General features: G+C 44.3%; 1 protein-coding gene across 1 annotated transcript in view; it reads right to left on the bottom strand.

Moving 5' to 3' along the window:
- The window catches only part of Prex2 (phosphatidylinositol-3,4,5-trisphosphate dependent Rac exchange factor 2), a 307,700-nt gene extending 281,825 nt beyond the window's left edge, over nucleotides 1–25,875 (bottom strand). Inside the window, exon 1 of the mRNA XM_028864566.2 lies at nucleotides 25,220–25,875. Within this exon, the coding sequence (XP_028720399.1) occupies nucleotides 25,220–25,336 (117 nt within the window). The 5' untranslated portion in view covers nucleotides 25,337–25,875. The remainder of the gene's footprint in view (nucleotides 1–25,219) is intronic.
- Between the last annotated feature and the right edge of the window lie 341 nt (nucleotides 25,876–26,216).

Raw genomic sequence — 26,216 nt, 5'->3', positions numbered from 1 at the left:
ATTGGTAAACATGGAGGAAGGAACTAAGGTTATCTGAAAGGGGAATCACAGAGCTGAGAGGAAGCAGAAGAGTCCCTCGGGTGGATAGAAGGAAATTCCAATGGAGAGACATTCACTATCTTAATACGGAGGAACAATCCGAACCTGAGGAAAGGGAGATGAAGGTGGCACACTTAAGAAACACTGAACTTGGGTCACAGGAGCCTCAGGATCCTTCTTTCAAAAGAGGAAGGTCGGTAGCCAGATAGGGAGATGGTGGAGAAGGAGGAAGCCACCCAAAAGCCACGTGGGTAAGGAGTCAGCCGGCTGGGAGGAAGGCTGCCTCAGTGGCAAGCCAGAGGCTCACACATGGCGGCGTCACTGGCACCTTTTAACAGGACGCACCTGCTGGCACAGTGAGAATGAAATTACAATTAGATTCTTGTTCCTCGTCCGTGCATAAGAATACGCGCTGGAGAGATCATGGAGGCATCCTTCTCTTTATGACAGGAATTACAGGAAATGCCAGTCCAGGCCCATTACACTCACATCCAAATAAAGGCATGTGACCCTCTCCCAGCGGGGAGCTGGAATTAAGCCTCTGGATAGGAGAGGTGAGCTCCAAATAACACTAAGGACATGGCACCTAGCAAGGAGTTTGGCACAAATCAGTGCCTTGCATTTGCAATCTCCTTTGTTATGCATGCGCATGATTACAAACTGACGCTTGAAAAAAGAACCTCCACATCCATCAGAACAAAGAACTTAGGAAAATACATCTGTCCCTCATGGGAAGCCTCGGGATAATTTCAGACATTAATTTCTACAACATCCTTATTTCCCAAAGTAGCTTACTTCCTTTCCCAGGGCAAGAGTGCTTCCCACTAACCGCTGTTCTGCTGCATGAAAAGTCATTTGTGACTGATTAAACTGTACACAGATCTTAACAATATCTTTTCCACTGGCAGAAGCGTTCATCACTATTGAAAAGCATATTCCTGTGTGACCACTGGTTCAAAAGCTCCTTCAGAATGTGATTGCCTAACTAAGTTCATTTCTCTTTGGCTTCTTCTCCAATGTTTAATGACAATGAACTCTGACAAGAACTTGTTGTCAGTGTATGTCTGATCATTCAATTATCAATATCATGTACTTTACATTCATGAATTTGATACAAGTTTATGATCTTTTATTGTACCTCCAATGCATTTCCAGTATGAGTATTCTAGACTTTTTCCAAGCAAAGAGGGTTTCTTTTTATATATATATATTCCCCTTACTGTTATAAATACTGAATACACTCACAGAAAGTCATATGTGACAGTTTGACTGTAATTGGCCCCCATAAGCTCACAGGGAATGGCACTATTAGGAGGTGTGGTTATTTTGAAGTAGGAGTGGCCTTGTTGGAGGAAGAGTGTCACTGTGGGAGTGGACTTTGAGGTCTCCTATGCTCAGAACACAGCTCAGTATCTCAGTTCACTATCTGTTGTCTGTACAGGATGTAGAACTCTCAGCTACCTCTCTAACACCATGTCTGCCTGCACACCACCATGTCCCACTATGATGATAACGGACTGAACCTTTGAACTGTAAGCCACTGAATTAAATGTTTTCCTTTTATCAGAGTTGCCATGGTCATGGTGTCTCTTCACAGCAATAGAAACCCTAACTAAGGCATCATGCAAGCTTTGTTAAGTCTAAGCAAAGAGCAACGAAACATAAATCACTTCTCTAGTGAGTTCACCGTCTAGTAGGAAAGCAGATACAAACAAAATGATTAAGGTCAGCAGTGTGTCAGCAGATGCTAAGCTGACATTACAGTTGGGGAAAAGGGTGGCTGTAACTTGGAATGGAGTGGTCTGAGAAGGCCTCACTGTGAGGTGACATCTTTAGCGAGGCCTAAAGGAAGCCCAGGATCTAGACACAAAGGGATCTAAGAGGAGACCAGTCCAACCCTGGGGGAACAAGTGTGCAGAGGCCCTGAGGCACCGGCAATGAGGAGGTTCCCTTCAAGAGACGGGAAGGAAGAGAAGTCAGCAAGGTAGGGGGCAGAGGCGCAGAGCTCATGGCCTCACAGTTCATGAGAAGGATGAACTGTGGCTGCAAGTCAGCCCTCCCCATCTGAGGGTTCTGCGTGGTGGTCCAACTAACGGCAAATTTAAAACACTCAAAAAAGAAAATATGCATCTGGACTGAACACACACAGACTGTTTTTGTCGTCCCCTAAGCGATACGGTATAAGGGCAATTTACACAGCATCATCACTGTGCTGGGCATTCGTGTAATCAGGAGATGACTGGGAGTATGCTGGGAGATGTGCTCAAGCTACATGCACATGCGCTGCTCTCTTATGAGACTTGGACATCTGGATTTAGTATCTGTGGGAGATCCTGGGGCTAATTCCCTATGGACACCAAGGGACAACTGTATTAGGAACCTGAAATGGTCTGAAAAGTCCTTAAAGAAGTATTCAAGTGACAATCCAAAGCTGTAGTAACAAGAATATATGAAAGGAGACAAGAAATCGGGTGGCTGTGAGTTAGAGGCTAGTCTGGGCTACATAGTGAGTTATATGCCAGCCTGAAACTCTCAAAAATATTTTTTTTCTACACAACTGGATGGGTAACAGTGGACAGAAATGGTGAAAGGAGGTTAAAATCTGGGTAGTTTTTAATGGTAGCACTAGATGGACTTGTTATCATTAGACACCAGAAATGAGGGAAAGATCAAGTTGTTCACTGGCCAGCTGAGGTAAGATTTCAGAAGTGGCTAGGCAGGAGCAAAGTGGTATGCGGGAGGAAGGAGGAAGGTCCTAAGTTGGTACTGACCTTGGTAAAGTCTAAACTACCCATTAAGCTTCCAGAGGAGAGGCTAACCAAACAGAAGCAATCTCAAGATGGCTGCCAAGTCCGTGTAGGTAGAAGAATGAATTCCAGGGCTCCCAAACACGACATAGCATGGGAAGAAGATCAACCCGAAAGTGAAAATGGAGAACTTGCAGAAAGAGAGCTGCAGGAGGCTTGTCCTGGAGGCGGTGACTGGGGACATACAGTCACATCCTTTAGGGCCAAATCAACCAGGATTAGGTAACACACCACTCAGTTTAATGACCTCAAAGTCCCTGCTGACTTTGACAAGGGCATTTTAGGAGAAGGAACAGGCTGAAAGCTAATGGGAAATCAGAAGAGAATGTGAGCAGAGCAAAGGTTATTGGGCTCTCTCCTTTGTCTCTTGCCTTGGTTCCTGAGTGTGCCAGCCACCTGGATTTTCTCCACACTCACTACTAATGAGAATATGTTAGTCACAGGCCCTCCACGTCTGTCTGCTTCACTTCTCATCTACACTGAGACAGGCCTTCGAGCCAAAGCAGATGTTTGCTGTCTTTGAATCCCCATTTATTTCCTTAAAAATTGGGAAGTTAGTTCCTCCACCACAAGAAGCTGCAGACCATACTTTCTCTCCTTTCCTAGGAAGTACTGGGAGAGCTGGAAGTCACATTTCACTGTCTCTGGCCCCCACTTTTTTTTTAAAGAAGGAAACCTGGGGTGGGGAGACAGCCCAGTGGGTAAGGTGTTTACTGCTCAAACATGAAGACCTGAGTTCGGAATCCAGGCTCATATAAAAGGCTAGGCATGACAGTACTTATCTGTAATCCCACCACCAGGGGCAGAGACAGAGAGATCCCAGGAGATCAATGGCCAGTCTAGCCAAAATGGTTAAATGGAAGCTCTAGGTCCAGTGAGAGACCCTGTCTTCAAACACAAGGTGGAAAGCAATAAAGACAGCCAAAGTGGATCTCTGGCTTCTACAGGCACATGTAAAGGCAAACACACACACACACACACACACACACACATACACGCACACGCGCACGTACACACGCAAGATTAAAAGGGAAAAGCACCCCTCCTTCCTAGATTAATGTCTGCGGAACTGGACCGCACTAGGCAAGGAGAGAATGGCAACGCCCGTCAGCATTCTCAGCTGCAGGGAGAGACCGCTTCGCTCCGTCTCTGGCTATTCTGGCTGCCCAGTAACATCCCTCTTTCTGGATAGTGGTTGTTTTCAAAGTATTCCATAAACATATCCCTATTCTTCTCAACTCCATCTTACTCTTTGCCATCAAGGGACTCTGTGACTTTTCCAGGAAGCAGGCACGCAAGCAGAATCATCTAACCAACTTCCGAGGCAATGGGGATCCCGAGTTGCCTCATTTTTTTATTGACACAAATGTGCATTCTGTGCCACAGATGTGAAGTCTGTGCTATTCCTCCTCTGTATTCCACAATGCTACCTACAAATTAAAATCACCTGGGGATGTTTTGAAACTATTTAATCTCCTCATTTGTATATGTATTTTTAAAAAGACAACAGGGACAAGATTTTAATGGATAAGAAATAAGGTTCATAGGAAGAATATGTTCTAGTGCCCTACTATACAATAGGGTGTAGACAGGCAACAACAAATTGTTGCATATTTCAAAACAGCCAGAGAAAAAGATCCTGAATATTATACCATAACAAACTGGTAAATCTGTGAGGTGACAGATAGGCCAATTATCTTGACTTGGCCACTACAGACGTATATGTATCAAAATCTCACAAGGTCTCCCATAAATATGAACAATTATGCCAGGTAAAATAATTTAAATGTCTATTATCCTTGTCCCCTCAATCCTCATGGAAAAGATCCCTACAGGCCCATGCATCCCTGTTTCTCAATGGGTTAGGTCTGTCTGACTTGTGCTAAGCTTCATGGGCTACCTTTCTCCAGTCCCAACTGGGCCCATCAGAGCCATTCTAGACTCCATTACTGAAAGCCTCACTACCCAAAGGCTCATCCCATTAAGACTCAGTTCTGTGGTTCCTTTAGTTAAAAACCTTACTGTAGTGGGTAGCCATTCCAGCTTGGATCTGGAAGTTCCAACCCCCATTGAGACTCTGGCAACTGTCAGAGGGGAGGCGCTGGAAACCTGAGAGCTGGATGGGCCAGCGCTCTCTCTGTGCATGCTCTCTGTGCCTGGACCCTGGACGGTGGAGGTTGACTGAGCAGAGCTCCAGAGAACACCGCTGGATTGCAATACACCTTCCCCAGACCCCCCGCAACCTATCTATTCCTTCATTTGTAAGTCATCCACTAAATAAATCTTCCTTTTAACTACGTGGAGTGGCCTTTATAATTTTCCCCAATACCTTACTACAGATAGCATTCCTTGTCATCCATACTCTAGTCCCAGGGTACCTTCGGTGGTTGTGACCTACGACTTCATCACTCCTCATGGTTCTCCTACACCAATCTTCAACCAGACCATTGTAATCAATGTACTACAAAAGCAAAACCTTCCAATGAGACTTGGAAAGAGGCTGTGTCTAAAAAGACTGATTGATGGATCAGAACTGCAGTGATGTGGAGGGCTTGGAATGCTGCAGGTCCAAAGGCTAATCACCTCATCCCTGGCTAGCTTTAGGCCCCTGAACAACCATTCCTTGCCCATTTCTGTGTCAGAACTAATAACCTGTAACTAGTAAATAAAACACACCTATGCATGGGCTAATAATTAGTGAAAAAAGAGGCCATGAATTTTAAGGACAACAGGAGGGCGTAAATGGGAAGACGTGGGGAGGGAGGAAAGGGATGGGGAAAATGCTGTAATTAAATTATAATCTCAAAAATAAAATTAAAAAAAAAAACATTTGGAATCTATTATCTTAGCAGAGCACTAGTTTCCACCAACCCAAAAGCTAAGATGTGTCGGGCAGCAACTTATACCTGTAGAACGTCCCCATTTGGATGTCACCTCCCCTCTGGTGGGCCTGCCAATGCACTTTAAAATTTAATAAAGTCAAGTAAGTAAAATTTGACTTTAATTTTCTTTGTTCTATAAAACTATTAAACTTCTTCCGTGTTGGAACATGGAATTTGGGATAGCCTAAATCTGTATTCCTGGGCCAGAGCCACTCAAATTTGGCTTTAGATTATGGTGAGAGGTATGGGGGGATTTTGGTTGGTTGTTTGACTGGGGGAGGGTTGTTGTGGTTTTGTTTGGTTTTGTTTTTTATTACCAACGGTATAATCTACTCAAAAATCATAGGCTTTACTCTGTTAGCAAAGTGGGCAAAGTGTTAATGAGGGTAAGAGTAATTGCAAGATAGCGTCAAAGAGTACCAGCCCTCCTTGTCCACAGGTGGCATCCCAGCTTCCTTCCTCTCTGGAACTCCCTGGCCGCTGTTCATAACTGCGCTGAGATTGCAGCAATTGAAGAGAAAGATTTTCCCCTGGTTCATTTCACATTGCTTACTCAAAATTTAACTTTGGACCAAGAAGACATTGTTATCAAACATGGGGGTCACAACCTGTGCCCTAAGTTAGGTTTGGTCATCTGTCTTCAGTAAGTCAATGAAAAGATCAAAATTCAAGTGAAAAGCAGGAAAAAGGAAATGCATTCATTGTGGCCACATTGGGAATAGGAACAAAGAGATCCATCAAACTCCCAAAGTCTGACTTTGGGGTTCTAAACTGAGATTAAATTTAAATAGAGGGCCAAAAAATATGCAAATCTAAGCAGTGCAAGTCAAGGTGTGGTTCCGCCCACTACTGATCCATAGCTGTCTGGGCTTAAAGTGATCTGAAGAGCTGTTAGAGTCCTGTGAAATTGCTTTCCTGGAGACAAGTTCTCCCTCTGGCTGGGGCCTATTCCTTCTCCCAGTGTGAGATGCCTGGGGAAATTCCCATTTCTTTGGCATCCACAGTGGAATAGCCACATTGAGAGACCCGCATCTCTTTTGAATATCTGCCTTTCTGCCAGCCCTGTTACAACAGGAGTTCGTGGTATTACTGTGAGAACTCAAGTTCCAAGAATGGTTGGTAGATTTTCTCAAACTAGTAGCCCAGCCCCATCTCTGTAGGAGGTTGGTGGGACTGAGAACTGCAGAGCAAAATATCAGCCTTTATGTGTAAATTGGTTCCATCAGAGCCATGCAACTAGATGAGGGGTATTGTTATTTTTGCTAGGATAATGAATCCCATGTTGTTGAAAGGCTGATGGTCATTACAGCCTTTCTTTCTATGAATTGGAAAAGCTTTGGTTTGAGGTTTGGAGGGTTGGGGTTTTCTATTCATGTCTGGTTTGGGATGTAGGGTGGAAATTTGATGACTCAACTGCATATGGATGTTAGACTGCTTTCCATGAAATTTAGAGGCCTTGGGAAGCCGACATTAACCTCGCAGCCAACAATTGCTACTCAAATCCACACATCAGGTTTATTAGTAAGGCAGCCGATTTTGAACTTCCATCTTTTAAAATAACGATAATTGGTTTCCCTCTTATTCCTTTTTCCGTATTTCCAGAACTGCTAGATAAATTCTAGTAACAATATAGCCAATCAAAGGAGAAAATATTCAAGGTGCTGGGATTTGAACAAATCAAGTGACAGATTTTAATCATCAAACTAAGACTAGAACTGAGCTCAGAGGAAGGCATGAGATTCTCTCCTTCTCCCCGAGCCCCCCCCCTCCCCGCCCCATTGCTTTTATTTGGAGTTTATTCCCCTTGAGCACACCTGGATACTCACGTGAGCTGGAGAAAGGACCTTCCCAAATGTACACAGTGGGAGTCAAACAGACCTGCTGACCAAAATCATCATCAGCCTTCAAGCAAGCTGTCAGCCTCCTAAGTCTTACTTAATGGCTTCATCTCCAGATGGGACCAGATTTGATTTATTAAGGGAGGTCCCTGTGGGTGGTAAATATTCTTCTAAATTACTCAATAATCATAAAACATTAATAAGCGTTCCTAGGTGAAAAATGGCCTAGGAAGAGTAACTAGAAACACATAGTTCAAATAATTACTTTCATCTCCCATGAAATAAGTTTAACAGAAGCAGTCAAAACGCATCTCCACGTGGGCTGCAGTTATTAATGCTGAGCCTTATCTTCAGGAGACAGTCTGTCCCTTGGACTTATCACAAGCCTGAAGTCCAACTCCAAGCTACCCAGGCAGTCCAGGAAAAGTGTGTCTGCCCCAGGCTCTACAAAGGAAAAAAGGGGGAAAGGGAGGGAGTGGTAAGCAAGCCAGAATAAGCCAGGACCAGCTGAGCAATGGGAAGTACATGTCCTAACTCTAAAGGTGGCAGAGATCCTACAAATGGGCTGCTTTGTCTGGGCAGTCCTAGACCACAGACCTCAGCTGGGTCAACCACTAACTCCTGTTCCTTTCAGGACTCCCAGCCTGAACAGATATTATCTTAGAATCTAAGAGTGAAGCCAAGCCCTCAGTGAAGCCTATCTTCCCAGTGATAGCTCTGGCCACACCCACTGTGAACTCTGCCCAGATGGCTAAGGAGCTATTAGCACTCAGGAGCCTCCTCCTTGGCAGACTCCAGCAAGAGTGACCCCAACAACAACATAATCCAACCGGCCCAGATGAGCAATCAGGGAGAGAGAGGAACAGAGCCCAAAATCACAAAGCCTCCATGTCAGAGCTACATGTGGGCTTAGATATTTTCTCAAAGAATTAAAGGGATGCTGTATATCTGATTTCCAAAAATCCAACGTTTCACTAGGCAAACATTGCCTTTCAAGTCCACTGTCATATACTGACTTGCCTGTATCCACTGGCTGGTGGCAGTCAGGCTGATTTTTAGGCCTCACGTTGTCAGGTTCACATCACAGTCAAAATCGGGTTCCCTGATAAAGTATAGATAAGAGAGCCAAGTTTTTCCTTACTCTGAAACAATCAGGCAGACCAGTCACGACCAGCACAAAAGAGAAGGGGCTGGAACGGACTGCAGCCTTCTGGGGCAATTGTGTTTGCACTTCCTTTTAACTTGTATGATGTATGAGCCATAGAAAGGTCTCCTCACGGAAACACTGGAGAGGAAAGCACAAAACCTTATCAAAAAATCTCAGACAGCAAAATCCCTTCCCTTCGGTGACACTCTTTAAAACTCAGTATCGGTACAATGATTCACCAATTCCTATTCTTAAGTTGGTAGTTGATGCGCTTAATAAGCCCATTTCCATCCCTTTGTGTGAACTGCACAATGCTCCACAAAAGACATCATTTCCAGAACTAACTCTGTAAGTACTTCAGCTCCAGCATCCAGGCTTCCAGACTCTGAAGAATTAAGAAGGAAGCAGGGCCCAGAATGCTGAGGAGAAAGGGAGTGTAAGTGGCCTCTCCTCCTGCACAGCCTCTGACAGCTGCTCCTAGTGACACTTTATAGGACCCGGAAGGCTGCCTTACAGCTGCCTGTCATCCCAAGGGAGTGGCTTCTATAGATCCATCAGCAGATGACAACGTTATGGAGACAGGGCTTGCAACTCTTATCAGGGAAAATCCCCAACTAGGAAGAGAAAGGAGCCAGAGCATTTCACATACTGGCTCTGGACTCAGTGTCAGGGAGGATCCCAGGTAATAGTCACAAAAGTGCCTTCTGGTTCTGCTGCTTGTTCAAGATCTGTCTCCACCCTAGCCCCACTCATTCAGGGCTAGGATCCCCACTTTGCTAGAGACTGCCCTTCCTCAAGCATGTGCTATCAAGTCACCACTGCCTGGGGATTTGAACAGTGTTTTCTGTTCCCTAAGCACAGGGCTGCTAGGGTAGGAAAATTGACCATCCACAAAACAGGGTCCTTTCCAGGGGTGGTGGTCACATGCCTCAGTACTCAAGAGGCAGAGAGGCCAAGGTAGGCAGATCTCTCTATAAGTTCAAAGCCGGCCTGGTGTCCACAGTGAGTTCCAAGTTAGCCAAGGCTACATAGTGAGGCCCTGTATTTTAAAAACAAACAATTGTTCCTTGATGGTATAAACACATAGCAGAGTAAAGAAGCATATTTATAGTTTGCACCTCAAAAAGCTATACATCTGTCTCTTACACTGAAGTCAATCTACTGAAAAACAAAAACAAAAACAAAAAAACATCCAGTTAAGGAATTATCCTCATTCATCCTTAAAGCTCAGAAGCACCAGGCATTCCCTAGACTGCCCTATTAACTGTATTAAAAGTGTGTAGCTGGAGTTAACCTCACCTCTGCCTCACGTCATACTGAAGAGCTAAGAGACTCAAGTAACAGTCCTCAAGGATACTACCTGTTATAGTTAACAGGCAGAAGAAAGTTACTTTCAGATATTTGTAGAGATTGATAGAGTCAATGTGTGCCTTCTTGTCTTCATAAAACATCAAAACACACACACAGAGAGAGAGAGAGAGAGAGAGAGAGAGAGAGAGAGAGAGAGAGAGAGAGACCCCTCTATTTCTTTTCTCTGCTTCATTTGTTCTTTCAGGCACTTAGACTATCTAAACATATTGAATGTTTTACTTATTTATCTTGCAACTCCTGAAATAGACTGGTGCTCCATGGAATGGGAACTTTTAATTCTTGTCAGTAATACATTCTTCAAGTCTACAACAATAATTGATACCTATTGCTATGCTCAATAAATATGTTCTAGAACATTAAGAATCAGGCCCAGCTGGGTGGTATATGCCCAACTTGTAACCCCCAGCACTTGGGAGGCTGAAGCATGAAAATAATGAGTTGTTGGGGGTTTTGTGTTTTAAGATTTATTGTTTCATTATCTTACGTGCATGGGTGTTTTAACTGTGCACCACATCCTTGCCTTGCTGGCAGAGGCTGGACAAGGCCATTGATTCCCCAGAACTGGAGTTACTGACAGATGTGAGCCACCATGTTGGTGCTGGGAATTGAATCCCAGACCTCTGGAAGGGAAGTCATGCAGTCAACTGTGCAGCCTTCTCTCCAGCTCCCTAATAATGAGTTTACGGCTAGCTGGAGCTATGCTGATGAACCTGTTAAAAAACAGGAAGAAGGAAAAGAAGAAAGAGAAAAAGAAAACAGGACCTATGATTTTGAAAGCAATTCTTAGAAAAAATAAATCCTACAGTGAATATATTAGAGACACTGTTTCAATTGCCTTAACTATAAACTATGAATTACTAAAAAGGATAATTTTTTTCCTCCCATAAAACAATAAAGTTGGTGTGGACACGAACAATAACAACAACAAAAAAATCACTCTTGTTCCATTTTGTGGCTTTTTAAAAAAAACAGAATTCTAAAGTTCCATATTATTTTTTAAAATTACTGTAAACTTCACTTACATGTTATTGTGTAAAGAAAAATACAGACTATGACAAAGGACTTAGACCCTTGAATTCTGACAGTCTGGAAAATAAATATTTGTAGGGAAGATGTATAGAACAAAATAGAAAGTACACATGCATGTTTTTCTTTAAATTTAATAAGCAGGTTTTTTCTTATTTTAAAAAAACACCCATATATACTAGTTGTCTTTCTACATCTCTCAGGAAAGATTTGCTTAGATTTCCAAAAATGCCAGAAAACCTTAATCTCATCCATATACCCAACTACAGAAATATATGTTCCTAACTGAGTTTAAACACTGAAGTACTAAATTCTGAAAAGTTTCCTGTCCAATGACCATGTTCCTTACACATGCCTCAACCTTATGGATAACCTAAAATTTAAAAGCCTTAAACCCCATGGCGAAGGAATAGAACTCTTGCCTGACGTGACTCCACTTCTAGCACCACTTAAAAGACTCTTAAGTCTTAAAGGGTTACCTATGTGGGGGTTTGAATGAGAATAACCCCATAGGCTCATATATTTGAATATCTGGTTCCCAGTTGGAGGACTGTTTAGGAAGGATTAGAGGGAGTGGCCTTGTTGGAGGAGGTGTGTCACTAAGGGTGTGCTTTGAGGTTTCAAAAGTCCATGGCAGTCCCAAGCTCTCTTGCCCTCTCTACCTGTTACTTGTGGGTAAGATGTAAGCTCTCAGCTACTGCTCCAGCGTCATGTCTGCCTACCTGCCACCATGCTTCTCTCCATGATGATCATGAACTCACCCTCTGAAACTGTAAGCAGGCACCCAATTAAATGCTTTCTTTTATAAGTTGCCTTGGCCATGGTGTCTCTTCACAGTAATCAAAAAGTAACTAGGACAATCTACTATTTTCAGAGATGTTCACTGTACTGGGCTGATGAGATGGCCCTTGCCCCAAAGCCCAAATGCTTGAGCTTGACCCCAAGACCAGCAGATCCTATTTACGTACAGAAAAAGCCTCAAATTCTCATGTTATAATTGGAAGCCATGTTCACCCATTCTATGCCACCTCTCAGACACTCTGTATGATTATATGCTTATGCTACTTTTGACTTAGAAACTTAAAAAAAAAATGTCCTTAGCTGACCTGTTTATCAGGCTTCCTTCTATGGCTACAGTGCCAATTACTTCTCCCTGATCCAGCCCATCAACAGATGAAGGCCTACCTAGAAGAAAGAATACTCTTAGGCATAGTAGCCCTTTCAATAGTGGACTTATCTGTGTTTAAATCACATTTTTAATTTCTGCTAAAGCAATGAATGTAATACCCACCAAATGCAAAGCAGTAGGCACACTTTTGAGCTCCCAAGAGTATGCATACTAATTTTACTTTATGGCTTAATCATATGTAGGCTAAACACATGAGTTATATTTAAACCAAAACCAAAGACTAAACCCCATTAAGAAACACTAAGTACACAGAGATCCAAAGAAGAATTAAACGGAAACCACTAACCTTAATGATTTATATTAAGAGATATTCAACAGGAGAATCAAGGTCATCTATTTTTAAAAGGTCCACTGTGCCTTCTTATTTCTATGAGGGCGGCACATGCTGACTTCTGGGTCATGACTTGGGTGGTTGGCCCTGACAGTCTCAGGCCAATCAATAGCTGCTTCCACTCGCTTGCTCCTGAGGGTTTGCCTGAGATGAACTTCTGTCCCTTCCTCATTTCTATCATCTCCGAACTTCCCAAGTCAACAAGCTCTGTCCCCATCCCAACATCTGTCTTGTTTTTCCTCTTGTTGATTAATCATACCTTTCCCACAAATCACAAAAACCTGCAGATCATGGGCAAAACATTCTGGAACTGCCACAGAGAGGATCTATTTGAAATTCTCTTTTGCTCCCTAAAAATCCTTGGATTTTTAGTTCTTAGATTCCTACACTCTAAAAATTTACTGTGAAAATTTAAATCTTTCGCTCCATCTCACCCACACATACCTCCATCTAATATTTATTAATGACGTTGTGAGTTGCAATATAGGAATACGCAGGGATAACACAACAAATACATAATACCTGCTAATGACTGTCCTGGGACATATTCTTTGAAGATACTAGAACATTTTAAGAATAACATAGAATCTCCAAACCTGCAAGGTCTTCCCATGGAGGCCTCTAGTTTAGTCTGTGTTGAAGTTGTCTTATTTGCCAGGATCCCTTTCAATCCTGACCCTCAGGGGAATGGAAGGTGGGAGACAAAGTGGAGGGCACATATTCCCATTAAGCATGTGACCCAAAATTTACAAATCAACTCAGGGAGGAAGAATTTACTTGGCTTACGGGTTATTGTCCATACTAAAGGGAACCCAAGATAGGAGCTTGAAGCAGAAACCAGGGAGGGCTCTCACCAGCTGGTTCACTGATTGATTGGCTCAGCTCACTTTTTATTACAGCCTAGGTCAAACTAGGTGGGGATATACTGCCCCCATGGTGGCCTAGGCTTTCGTATATTAATCAGCAATCGTGAAAATGCCACACAGACATGCCCACAGGCCAATTCATCTCTCTGAGTTCCCTCTTCCCTGTATCAAGTTGACAACCAAGATTAGCCACCACATATTTTCACAGTAAATCGTTAGAGTATAGGAATCCAAGATTAAAATTAATCATTTCTAAGGGTAAGAAACTAAATTGTCACTGGGCACCAAATGGTCCCCTCTATATTTTTTCTCTATCTCTTTCTTTAGTGCAGAGTCTCCCAGACTCTAGCAGGGAGCATGGCTGTCTGATTAATCAGCACACTTTTCTGTTTCCATTATAGCTGGTATGGTCATGTTACAAAGAGATCTGGCCACAAAGATGACAAAGTGACATGTATAAATTCTGGGTCACATGCTTAGTGGGAATGTGCCCTCCACTTTGTCTCCCACCTTCCATCCCCTGAGGGTTAGGACTGAAAGGGATCCTGGCAAATAAGACCACTTCAACCATGCAAACAGTACAGTACCCTGCTTCCCCCACCTTTACTGTCCATTGGAACCACCTGGAGAAATTCCGTGACCAGGGATCTGGGTTCACTTCCCACACTCTGATTTCCCTTGTCCTCGGTAGCTAACAGAGCAGTAGAGAGAGGCAACCAAGATCTCTGGGTAACTCGATGCTGCTGAGCATCTTAAGCTTCTGGACCACCATTAGGCAACAGAGCCAAAATATTAACCAGATCCCAAAGGAGGTTTCAGAAAATGGTGACTACATATGGCTTTCCCATTCGCACACACCCTTGCACTGTTTAACCTGATGTTATTTGGTCTGGGTAAGAGCAGCTGAAAAAATACCCTTTCAAATATACACAATAAACACAACATCCTGGTAGTGCAAGAAAAGAATATGTACATACAGACTTTAAAAAATTAAGCACTATTCTTTTTCTTAAGAAAAACCCTGAAGTATATCTAGAGACAAACATTTAAACATTCATTTTGGGTATAATCCAGGGAAACCGGGGCTGAACTAAAGAAGATCATTAAAATTAAAAATAAACTAAACATATTATGATGATAAAAACATTCCGTTGTGCCATGTTCAGTTGATATCCTTGGGAGGCCTGCTCTTTTCCAAAGGGAAATGGAGGGGTAGTGGATCTGGGGGAGAGGGGAAATGAGGGGAGCTGGGAGAAGTGAAGGGAGGGGAGGCTGCAGTCAGAATGTAATGTATGAGAGAAGAATAAAAAATCATTCAATTTAACAAGAATTAGAAAATACGTAAGTTGGCCAATTCACCGATGATCTGAATCTCTCTTTGAAAACTCAGAATCAAAATGTGATGATTCCACAGCAGTTAAAGTAATGCTAATGCACTTCATCAGACACAGGTGAGCCTGCCCTGAAATGGTCAACCTCCATTTACTTTCTCTGTCATTCCCAACTTCATGGTCCAAAGTGGATGCCTCCATGTCTGCCATCACATCCTCATACCAGCCAAGAAGAAAGTAGAAAGAAAAGGAAAAAAGAAAATTTCCCACCCTTCATTATATATTTAGAAACTACCTATTGTCATTTTTGTTCACAATCCCCTGCCATACCCTAAAAATATCCCTCATCTTATCTACAAGGAAATTTGCAAAATAAAATATGGCCTGGATATCTAAGTCTTGCACAGAGCTAAAAGTATTCATCACTATAGAAGAAAAGAATAAAGAGTGTTTAGGCAGTTAGAAGGCTTTCCCAGAGATAGTAAGAGGTAGAAGAAAATAGAGATGGACCTGTGTCTATATAATAAAAATAAACTGTGTAAAAATATAAAAACAGGTGATTGCTACAAAAGATATAAACATACATTAAAGTCATATACAGAATAAAGGCCCTCCTCACCATTAGAATTGACATCTGAAGTGATGGTGAAGGAATACAATAACCTTGGAATATGGGGAAGGAACCGGCACATGGGTGAAGGAATACAATGACATAATACCTTCCCCTAGACTGTGGTACAGACAGAAGGACAACCGTAAAAGGGGAGGCACCACGTCAGGAATGCCAAGAACTCCTTCTTTGGGGCAACAGTCACAAATAAGAGGGAGCTGAAATTCCAAGGGAGCCTGGACACAAGGCCAGCTTGAGGCATCACAAGGCATCAGAGGAAACATCAACATGTCTTGCACAATCTCTGAAAATATGTCGCCATCTACAAAGCCTCTGGTTCTGGCGAGAAGACAACTTACAGAGATAACTCAAACAGCTAAGCCAGGCCCTGGACCCCACTGGACTCGGGGAGATAATGTTTTTAAAGAGTAAGAATGCATGCATCAGTGTTCTCTGTTGCTAAACTTCTGCTATAAACCCAGAGAATATTTTATATCTGTATTCTAAATTTAACCCTGCTGGAATCCTTTCGTAAGTATTGTACAATTTAACCTTTTCAAATGAAGGGTTTGCCTTTTCATGGAAAGTATGTATTTCACGCTAATGAGGAAACACAATGTCCTTGGCATAGACATTCTCCAGCAAAATGGGCCCCTTTTGTGCACTATGCTGAGCTACATGGTAAGACAGGAAGACAACAAACTCACCCAAGAAAATCAAAGTCTGAAACCAAGGACTCCATTTAAATGATCAGTTTTCTTCACATTCCCCTCGCTGAATGACTGGATAGAACTGGTTCACAGGAGTGAGGGGAAAGCAAGAAAAGACAGTCATTGTAGGTGTCTCAGGATTCAGGTGTTATGCTCAATGACATGGGAAACGTGAATTGACAGCACTTCTAAGCAAAAACATTCCCAAGGATCTTTTCCTAGAATTACAATGATAATTTTATAAATCAAAGATACTAATTTTCATATAGCAAATACAATTCTAGTAACATAGAAATTTTATAAATTAGTAAACCTCCTTCAAATAAAAATTCATCTATTATCAAAATTCAATATATAATAAATATAAGAATTGATGCCCATTAAAACAAGTTTTAGTTCAAACTAATGTGCAAAAATGCAGACATAAGATTTTATTTGGTATTGATGCTAAGTACATGGTTAAAGAACCCTGCACAATACATTGTTAAAAGTACTGAAAAAAAGTATAATCACATTAGCTGTCAGATAACTCATTTGAAAAAATTTATATTTGTATGTATATGTTTTAATGAGTGGGGGGGGGTATGTGTTAGACTTCTACTGGCGTGACAAGATGCCATGGCCAAGGCAACTTATAATAGAAAACCTTTACTGGGACTCATGGTTCCACTATATTAGAGTCCATGATCACCATGGCAGGAACCATGGCAGCAGGCAGGCAGACATTTCCATCCTGGGGCAGTCGCTGAGAGCTTACATTCAAAACACAAGTGCGCATAAAGCAGAGAAGACAGGGCTAAGTGGGCATGATATGGGCTTTTGAAACTTCAAAGCCCACCCCCAGTGACACACCTTCTCCAACAAGGCCACATCTCCTAATCCTCCCCAAACAGCTGCACTAACTGGGGACCAAGCATTTAAACATATGAGTCTGTGGGGGCCATTCTCATTCAAACCACACAATGTGTGGACATATGCTCATGGGTGTGAAGGTCGGCAGATATGTGCCAGGGCTTACATGTGGAAGTCATTGGATGACCATGGGTATCAGTCCTCTCGGTCCACCATGTTTGAGAGCAGGTCTCTGTGCTAGTTTTCACTGCATAAACCAAGCTAGCTGGCCATTGGGTTTTGGGGGGTTCTCCTGTCTTGTCCTCTCTCTCCACAGAAGCTCTGGGGTTGCATTCACTTGCACTATCTGGCTCTGAGGATTCTAACTCAGGTCTTGAACTTGTTCCATCTCGACAGCACAAATGGTTCACATTGTAAAGTATCTACAATAATCCAGTAGATGCAAAAAAAAAAAAAAAAAAAAAAAAAAAAAAAAAAAAAGTTCTATACAATTTGTACTATGGCTCAAAAAAAAAAAAAAGATTATCATTACTTCCAAAAGTTCAACCTAGGCACAATAGACACAATAACTCTGAAAGGCTTAGTTCTTTTTTTTTTTTTTTTTGGTTTTTCGAGACAAGGTTTCTCTGTGTAGCTTTGCGCCTCTCCTGGGACTCACTTGGTAGCCCAGGCTGGCCTTGAACTCACAGAGATCCGCCTGGCTCTGCCTCCCGAGTGCTGGGATTAAAGGCGTGCGCCACCACCGCCCAGCAAAGCTTAGTTCTTTACCTTGACTTCTAAATGCCTATGTTTCATTTTTAAAGCCACATTTGAAGGGATAACTCTACAAAGACTGTCATACACCTGAGCTCAGATGGCCAAGTTGAGTGTGCTTTCCTCCTCCTGAACGGGCATGTTCAAAATCTTTACTGTTCTCTCCAGGGCATCTCACTCTCAGCAAGGGAGCAAAGGACCCAAACAGAGACAAACAGAACACTGTATACAAAACCAATGTTTAATGTTCAAGGAAGAGACTACCAGGCAGAAACCTTCAATACCTGCCACCCAACCCCCTACCCCCCACCCCACCCCCACCCCTGCTAACTTCCTCCTTCCGACCTCATGCAGCATCCAATTCCTTCCTAGAACAAGGCACCCTATAGCCTCCTAGAAGGCCCCTGGCCATCTCAGGACATGGTTTGTAAGTTTCTATAGCAGGATTTACATCCAGGTCACCAGACTTCCTGGACCCTGCTCTGGGCATGCACTCTGCATTACAGTGTGGATGCCAGGCCTCTGGTACTTCTCGGGCTGCCCAGTTCCAGCTGCAGACAGAGGCAGAAGCGATTGCACACTCAAGAGACAGCCTACTCATTGTGAGCATTAGCGACAGTGCTTTAAAATGCTTTAAAATGGGTACGGTGTGTGGCAGGAAGGCTTCTAGAATTTGGTTCAATGCCTACCCATCTTCCAATGCTGCAAGGGCCCTCAACCATGGCTCACCTGAATGTATCATTGCCTTCTGCCATGTCCCAAGCTTCAGTAACATTTTGTGTTGTTGTTATTGTTCACTTTTGTTTCTTTGTTGGCTTCCTTCTCCTTAATTTTATCCAATTTCCTTAAACACCTCCAGATGAAATTTTGTCCTTACACTACTGCTGTGATTTGAATGCAGAATGTCCCCGACAGGCTCATGAATCTGAACACTTGGTCCCCAGCTGGTGGGACTTCTGTAGAAAGCTGTGGAACCGTTAGGCATTGGGGCCCCAGGGAAGGAAACAGGTGCTTGGGGACATGCCTTGATGCTCTGTCATTCCATTTCCTGTCCTCTGCTTTCAGACTGCTGATGAAATGCAACCAGCAGCCTCATGCGGTGCCACCATGCACTTCCCCACCAACACAGACTGCATTCCCTCAAACTGAAAGCAGAAACAAACCCTCCATCCCTTCACTTGGGTACTAACAAAGATTTCTGGCACCACAACAAAAAAGTAACTAACATAGTTACTAACCATCCCTCTCTTCCTATTTACCACCAAACACCTTGAAAAATTTCCTCGGGTGCCATTATGTCCCATGTCTCCACTTACTCCTCCTTTCAGACTTCTCTTCTGCCAACAGATCCTTCCTTGACCTTAGAGAACACACCCCTCATTAACACACTCTTCTATGTCGATCCCTGTTCCTACCCTTACCCTGACCCCAACCCCTACTTCTATCCCTCCCTCCCAACCCTCTGGATTCTTTGTTTCCATCTTCAAAGGTCTAAGTCAATGATGTACCCTACACTTCTTTGAACAGTGGCTCTCAGCTAAACGTCCAAAACCAAATTCCTTTTTTCCTCCTCCCCACGCTTTTCTGTCCCTGGCATTTTGTTTTCCAATTAATGGCTCTACCCATCTAGTCATCACACCTACAAACGTAGCACTGTCCTATGTTCTCCAGTCTGCTCCACCTTCCCTTCTGGCACACAATACCAAAGGTTTTACCCCAGCATTGCGCTGTAGCTGTTGAGTGCTTAGGGGTTTGGCAGGGGGGGGGGGGGATTGTTGTTGTTTGGTTTTTCAAGACAGGGTTTCTCTGTGTAACAGCCCTGGCTGTCCTGGAACTGGCTCTGTAGACCAGGCTGGCCTCCAACTCTCAGAGATCCGCTTGAGCACTGGGATCAAAGGCCTACGCAACCACTGCCAGGCATGAAGGCTTGGGATTTTTTTTGTGGATTTATTTGCAAGATTTTTGTTGTTTTGCTGCTGTTGCTTGTTTTTACTCATCTCTGTTCCTTCAGTCTTACATCAGACACTACATTTCCTACCAGGACCAACCCAATGGTAAGAATAGCGAAGGTGTAGCCACTTGTTTCTCAACTCTGTGGATAGATTCTCTTTCTAAGAAACAAATCTGAACCCAATAGATATTTTTCTTATACCAATGGCATCACACTATGCCAGGGTATATAGATGACACCAGCAGTCTAAATGAGCATCCTCTACATAAAAAACAGTCTCTGATGTATCACATGTTGGTTACTGATGCCATGCTTCCCACACACTGTCGGGAGAATCACAAGTACTCAAAGATCCCAGGGCTCAGCTAGGAGTCTCAGCCAGGGCGATCAAAGGAGAGCTATCTCCAAGTTTAGGAACCAAACAGGGCTGGTGTACAGACCTGACAGCAGTCCTACCTCAAAGAGAACCCAAGTCTCTGTCTTGGATGATCTAAACAATGCTTATGTTTTATATAACCTCCACGGTTACTGACCAGTGCTCTCCTTCAGCAGACAGTACCAATTTAGCTCAACTTCTAACCTGTGTCAGATTAAAAGGATTAAGGAGCAGCCTTCTCTATCAGACATGCTTTGAGACTAACACATTGGGGGAAGCAGTAAAAGAGGAGAAGGAATCAAATCTACAAGTGAAGCCCCGCCCCCTTCCCCATTCTTGGGGTTCTCTGAACTGCAGATCAGTAGCACACCCAGTGTCCCTTCAACAGCTGATCCCTAATGCCTTGAGTTAAAAGTAGGAATCCTTAAGAATGGAACTTTTTTCAAATCGGACCAACTGATTTCAACTCCACCAGTACCCAAAAAGCATGCAGGACTTTTTAATCTCTAGTCATAAAGGAAGTTGTAGCATTGCCAGGGTGCCAGGTTCTACCACACCAATGCCACAAGACAATGCTGCTCTTGGGGGACAAACAGTTCTCCCCCAATCTAGCACAGTCTTCCACATCCTTCAGGCGCCAGCTCTGTTACCTACCACTAGTACAGAACTGCCCTTCCTCTCAGACTGAGCGTCTCCCTCAGTGCCTTGATGACATATGGCTCTAATATTAGGGCTCCAACACACAACTGTGATCATCTGTGCATTTTTCTTTTTCCTCCAATAAAGTATGTTTCACTTCTGTTTATATCCCCAGTACCTAACATAAACAACGTGTGTCTTCTCAGGCTGTTGTAGGGAGCGGAGGAGGCGCTGAATGAATGTGTATTTTGACGTGGAAAGGCCATGTCATAGGGCTCGAACACCAATTGGCCCATGGGAAACTGGCAAAGCCATTGTACATATGTCCAGGCTTAAGAGAAACGGCAAGACTTTCCAGGAATCCCAATATGAGCGTTTACAAAGATTGGTCAGTGGGCAAGACTAGCAACTCTGGCTGGCTTCCTCCTCCTGGAAGGATTTTAGTCTGAGACTTCTCTCCTCCAGAGGTCTCCCACTGAGACGAGCTAACCCCTCCCCCGATGCTACGCCTAATAGACAGGAAGAGGTTCCAGGTTTACGTTTACGTGGCTGGGGTAGTAGAGGGTAGAGAACCCCCCTCCTCCCCCCCATCCCAGCTTCACTGCATTCATGTCCTTTCTTCATTCCCTCAGTGCTCCAGGAAGGTTCCAGAACCCAAGTTGTCCAAGCGAAATACCAAATTGGTGGTAGCTTTCACATTTCTGAATATAAAAAGTTCTGGGTCAGAACCTCTCTTTGGTTTGCAAATGGCCACCTTCTCTTGGTGTCCTCCCTTAGCCTGGCCTCTGTACACACACGTGCATCCTGAGTGTCTCCGTGGGTGCTCAAATCACTTCTTTTCAGAACCCCAGCCACACTGATCAGGCCTGTCCTCACAGCCTCATTTTAACTTACTTCCCTCTCTTACACAATCTGTAAATTCACCAGATTGTAGCACAGGGTTAAGTCTTCAACATATGACTCTAGCCGAGGAAGGAAGATAATTCGGTCCATAACACACGGATTAGGAACAATGCATCCAATCAATACATGTTTGCCTGGAAGAGCCAGTCAGGACCAGAAAGACAGTTCTCGGGTGCCTTCTCATTTGACTCTGCTTGCTTGGCCTGTTTGTTTTCACGAGCTCCTGCAATGAAAAAGCTAACACAGGAAGTAAACGAACCCTCCAGGTTCTTTAGGAATGGATCATCTAGATAAAAATGGCTTCTCTAACTGCTTTTGCAAAGGAACAAACATGAACACCGGGAGAAGTCAAGGTAGGGAGCCTGGGGCCATAAAACTCAGATCCCCCCCCCCCTCAGTACTCCTGAGGACCCCCGAGCTCTAGAGAGCAGCACTGGAAGAAGCTAAGAGATCGCATTGGGTACAGAAAATGCAAATGTTTATTGAGAACTGTAAGGCACAATATAAAGGATGGTAGCTACTACACGAAATACGGTTTTCTCAGCACCTTAAAGTGAACTGAGCATAAAGAACGCCATGAATAAGGCCACCGGTCTGGCTGTTCCACAGATAAAGGCTCTGGCTGCCAAGACTGATGCCTTGAGACACAGCAGAATTAGATGCCCCAAACCCACATGGTGGAAAAGAAACATCTGACTCCCTAGCTGTCCTCTGACCCCCCACAAGAGGGCTTAGCACACATACACACAAAAACAAATGCATAGGTAAACTAAAAAAAAAAGAACACCACCATGCCAGAAGACCCAAAAACAGGGGGGGAAAGTGTAGAGAAGGAAAATTTTAATTCTGATGAATCTGTCTGGCTCTTTGTAACATCAGCAGAAGTAACATAAACCACTTACATGGCCTTCACCTGCGCCAGACCACAGCCAAATCTAACTCACTCTGTCTCCTCAATACAGCACCCTAGAGAAATGCCATTATTTCACTTATTTAAATATATACTTGTGGGGACAAAGGAGCCTGAGAACTTTAGGAATGACTGAAGTTACACACAGTCAGGATTCACAGTTTAGGGTATCAAAGCCTGAACAGGCAACAGATACCAAAGTCATTTATTTCGGTAAGAAAGCTGGAAGCCTTTGCCAGATGAGCCTGTAAGGGGCAGAGCTGTGCCTAACAACATGGCAGGAACCTCACATCTGCTTCTCACCGTGATCAGAAATGACACTACACTCCCTCTGGCCCTTACCAGTGTCCCCGGCTTATACAATAAATGACATGGTCACCCTGCCACAATAACACAAGTCCACTGAGAAACAGCTATACAATTGTTTAGGACCAGTGAAAAATAAAACCGTGAGACCCCTTCTTCAAAAGGCAGGGAGAAAAAGGCTAGCAAACGTAAGGAAATGCAAGACTGGTTTTCTTTCATGTACCTCTGAGGATCTTGCTCTGTTGTCCCATCGGACATCATTTGCAAAGCCCAAGTGGAAAGATAAGATTGGTAAGAATTTCAAGATGGCAGAGGCCAGACATCAAAGCAAGTAAGGATCCGTCTGCGCATGAAGCCACAGGGATATATACATAGACACACGGGTGTGAACAGGAGACACACGTCCAAGTGCCCTGGATCTGCCACCACAGTCCACTCGCTCTATGAGCAGGGAACTTGTTATAGGCTGGAAAGAGGAAGCAAGTCACAACCGACCATTGTCCAGAGCAGGACATTAAATACTGTTACGAATCGCATGGAACCATTTATCTAGAAATGTTTTCCAGTTATTTCTAAAGAAGCACAAAATTTCATTTCCCAAAAACAAGGAAAATGCAAGCAAATTAGGTCACTCTCTACCATCTTATCTATAGAGAATTAAAGAGGAAAACATCTTCTCTTTTTACGTCCCGTAAATGCTTCAAATGTGTCAGTGACATCTTGACAATGTAGTCATCAAATGAGAATACCTTGTCATATTCTACCACAAGAGTCCTTACTATTACAAAACCCCAATATGTCATAACAGTACAAAACTAGCAGCACATTCCTTCTTTCTTTTTTGATTTTCTGAGACAGGGTTTCTCTGTGTGGCCCTGGCTGACCTGAAACTCACTGTGTAGACCAGCCTGGCCTCTGCCTCCCAAGAGCTGACACTGAGGGCCTGTGCCACTGTGCCCGGTGAAAGCTGACATTTTAAATGAAGATCAACAAGTTAGTTTTTGAGACAGGGCCGAGTACTTGCCTGCTTCTGCAGCTTAACATTGGCAGTCTCCCCTTTACATCTATTTTCAGAAAGGCTGCTAAGAAGAAATGACTCACTCTTCAGATCCAAAGACTTAGTTCCCAACCAAGTTTCATGAAAGTCAAATTTGAAGTGATTAAAAGTTAAATCTCCTTAAAAAACATGCTCTTGTTTGTAATGGCTACATCACGTACAATAATCCTACCCATCACCAATTATCAGGGCATTCTCAAACAATGTGGGCCCTGGGGCTCGGATAAACTGAATTTGAGAAGCCAACCTGCGTGTTTTGCATCTCCTGAGACATTGTTCTTTCCTTCCTGACACAGCCAAGTGAATTTCTACACCGTGACTGCAAGCACAAACTTTACAGATTGAGCGAATCTCGGGAGGAAGTTCGGTATTTGAAACATTTCCCTTCGAACCTGGGGGGTAAGGAACACAGTGATGGAAGGGAGAGGTCTGAGGATCTGGGCAGGGTTCGGGAAGCTAACTCCTTTCTGGAAGGATGGATGCTCCCTCCGGTTATCAGGATGGACAGGAACCGGCTATAAATTCCTTTTTTCTTTTTCTCAGCGAGGAAAATCCCGCCTTTAGGTGACGTCTCGGGAGTTCTTTTTCCCACAGTTTCTCCCCTTCTGTCTGAAACTGAATGAAATGCTTTGGGGACAGAATTCCAGTGAGTCAATCTGCGACCTGGAAACAGCTCCTGCCCAGTCTAGGAAATCCTGAAGTTGTCAGCCGCGAAGCGAGTTTTATGACACCACTCTGAAGGGGGTCGGTGTGCACGGGGGACCGTGAACCGGGTGGAGGGCAGATTTAAACTAGGAGAAAGGAGATTGTAGGGCTGGGAGGGAGGGCGGGCGCGCACATGTGGCTTTAATATGTAACAGCTGCCAGGGATGGTGACCCCGCTGCTCCTTCTCCTCCGCCCCCACCCTCAGAATCCAACGTTTCAATGATTATACCTAAAGGGACTTCACTGCTGTTGATCTAATAACCGAGTCCGGCTGCACCACATTCAAGGACTTTTCAAACACTGCATGTACCTGAAGGTAGCAAACTGAAACACGAAACTAAGGCTTTTAAACAAAATATGAGCGGAGAGAAGGGGGATAAAGAAAAATGACACAATGAAATTAGCCCTGGGAGATGGATCAAGAAAATTGAGCGCAGATGGGACAGGCAGAATGGCCGCAGGTTAACTTCTCCCACGCGAGTTCTTCCAGGCCCTGGCCACTCTGTGAGTGTTCAGCCACCAGCCCATCCCCAGGGTCCCTGTGCCACCGGTACGGGTGCCCGGTGCTGGCGCAGACAATGCTCCGGACCCGGTGCCCTGCGCGGGGCCGGCCACTCACCGACACCAGGAACTCCAGCGTGCCCACGTAGTCGCGCTCGGTCTTCTGCAGCTCACTGAGCACGCACACGCGCAGGCGAAGCTGCTTGTCCGCGTCCTTGGCGCTCTCGTCGCTCATGGTGGCCCGCCGGGCGCAGGGCTGGGGGCAAGTGCGCTGCCCCGCGCCTGCTGCCGCCTCTGCCGCCCGCAAAGTTGCCGCCTCCGCAGCGGAGTCCCCAGCCGGACGGCGCAGCTTCACATGCTGGCCCGAGGCCGGGCCGTGGGCAGAGGAGGGGGCTCGGGCTGCCGCACGCGCGCGGGAGGCGCGGGACTCGGAGCGGGACACTCCCGGGAGAGCCGGATCCGGGCCCGGCCCGCCGCTCCGGCCTCACGCGGCCCCAGCCCGAGGGGAGGTGGCTCCGGCAGCCACAGCGGTGACTTGGACATCAATCAAATGCTTTCAATCCATGTGACTCCGACCCTTTACCCTTAGCCAAATCTCAGGAAAAAGGAAACACAACCCTGGGGAAGTGTATCGTGCCAGCTAACTAAACACACACACGCACACGCACAAGCACAAACACACACACACACACACACACTCAGGAATGGAACTAATCCGAGGTTCCCAAACCTAGGAGGACACTTGTGAGACAGCTCTGGGGCTGCTCCTGGGAATCCCGCCCATTGTTTAGCTTTAATGTGTTTTGCACCAAGTCTGAAAGCAAAGAAACAAGTCCCCGCGGTTACATAACTGCTTGGGAACAAAAACAACCACAGCATTGACCCTCCCGCGTTTGACAAGGAACACATTGATTTTGGGTTTTAGTCTAGGACAAAACAGGTTTGATTTTTTTTTAAAAAAGCAAACTAATATTATTTCACAGGGCAGACAACCTTTTGTCAAAGCTTGAAATGTCAATTAAAGTGATAAATGAGGAAACCGGAGGAAAGTGACAACCCTTATCCATACAGTGACTCCACATATGATCAGCATTGCCCTGGTTAAATCCTTTTTA

The sequence above is a fragment of the Peromyscus leucopus genome, chromosome 5, assembly GCF_004664715.2.
Source record: "Peromyscus leucopus breed LL Stock chromosome 5, UCI_PerLeu_2.1, whole genome shotgun sequence".
NCBI lineage: Eukaryota > Metazoa > Chordata > Mammalia > Rodentia > Cricetidae > Peromyscus > Peromyscus leucopus.
Note: the sequence above shows the minus strand (reverse complement) of the source record. Positions and strands in the feature narration are given on the sequence as shown.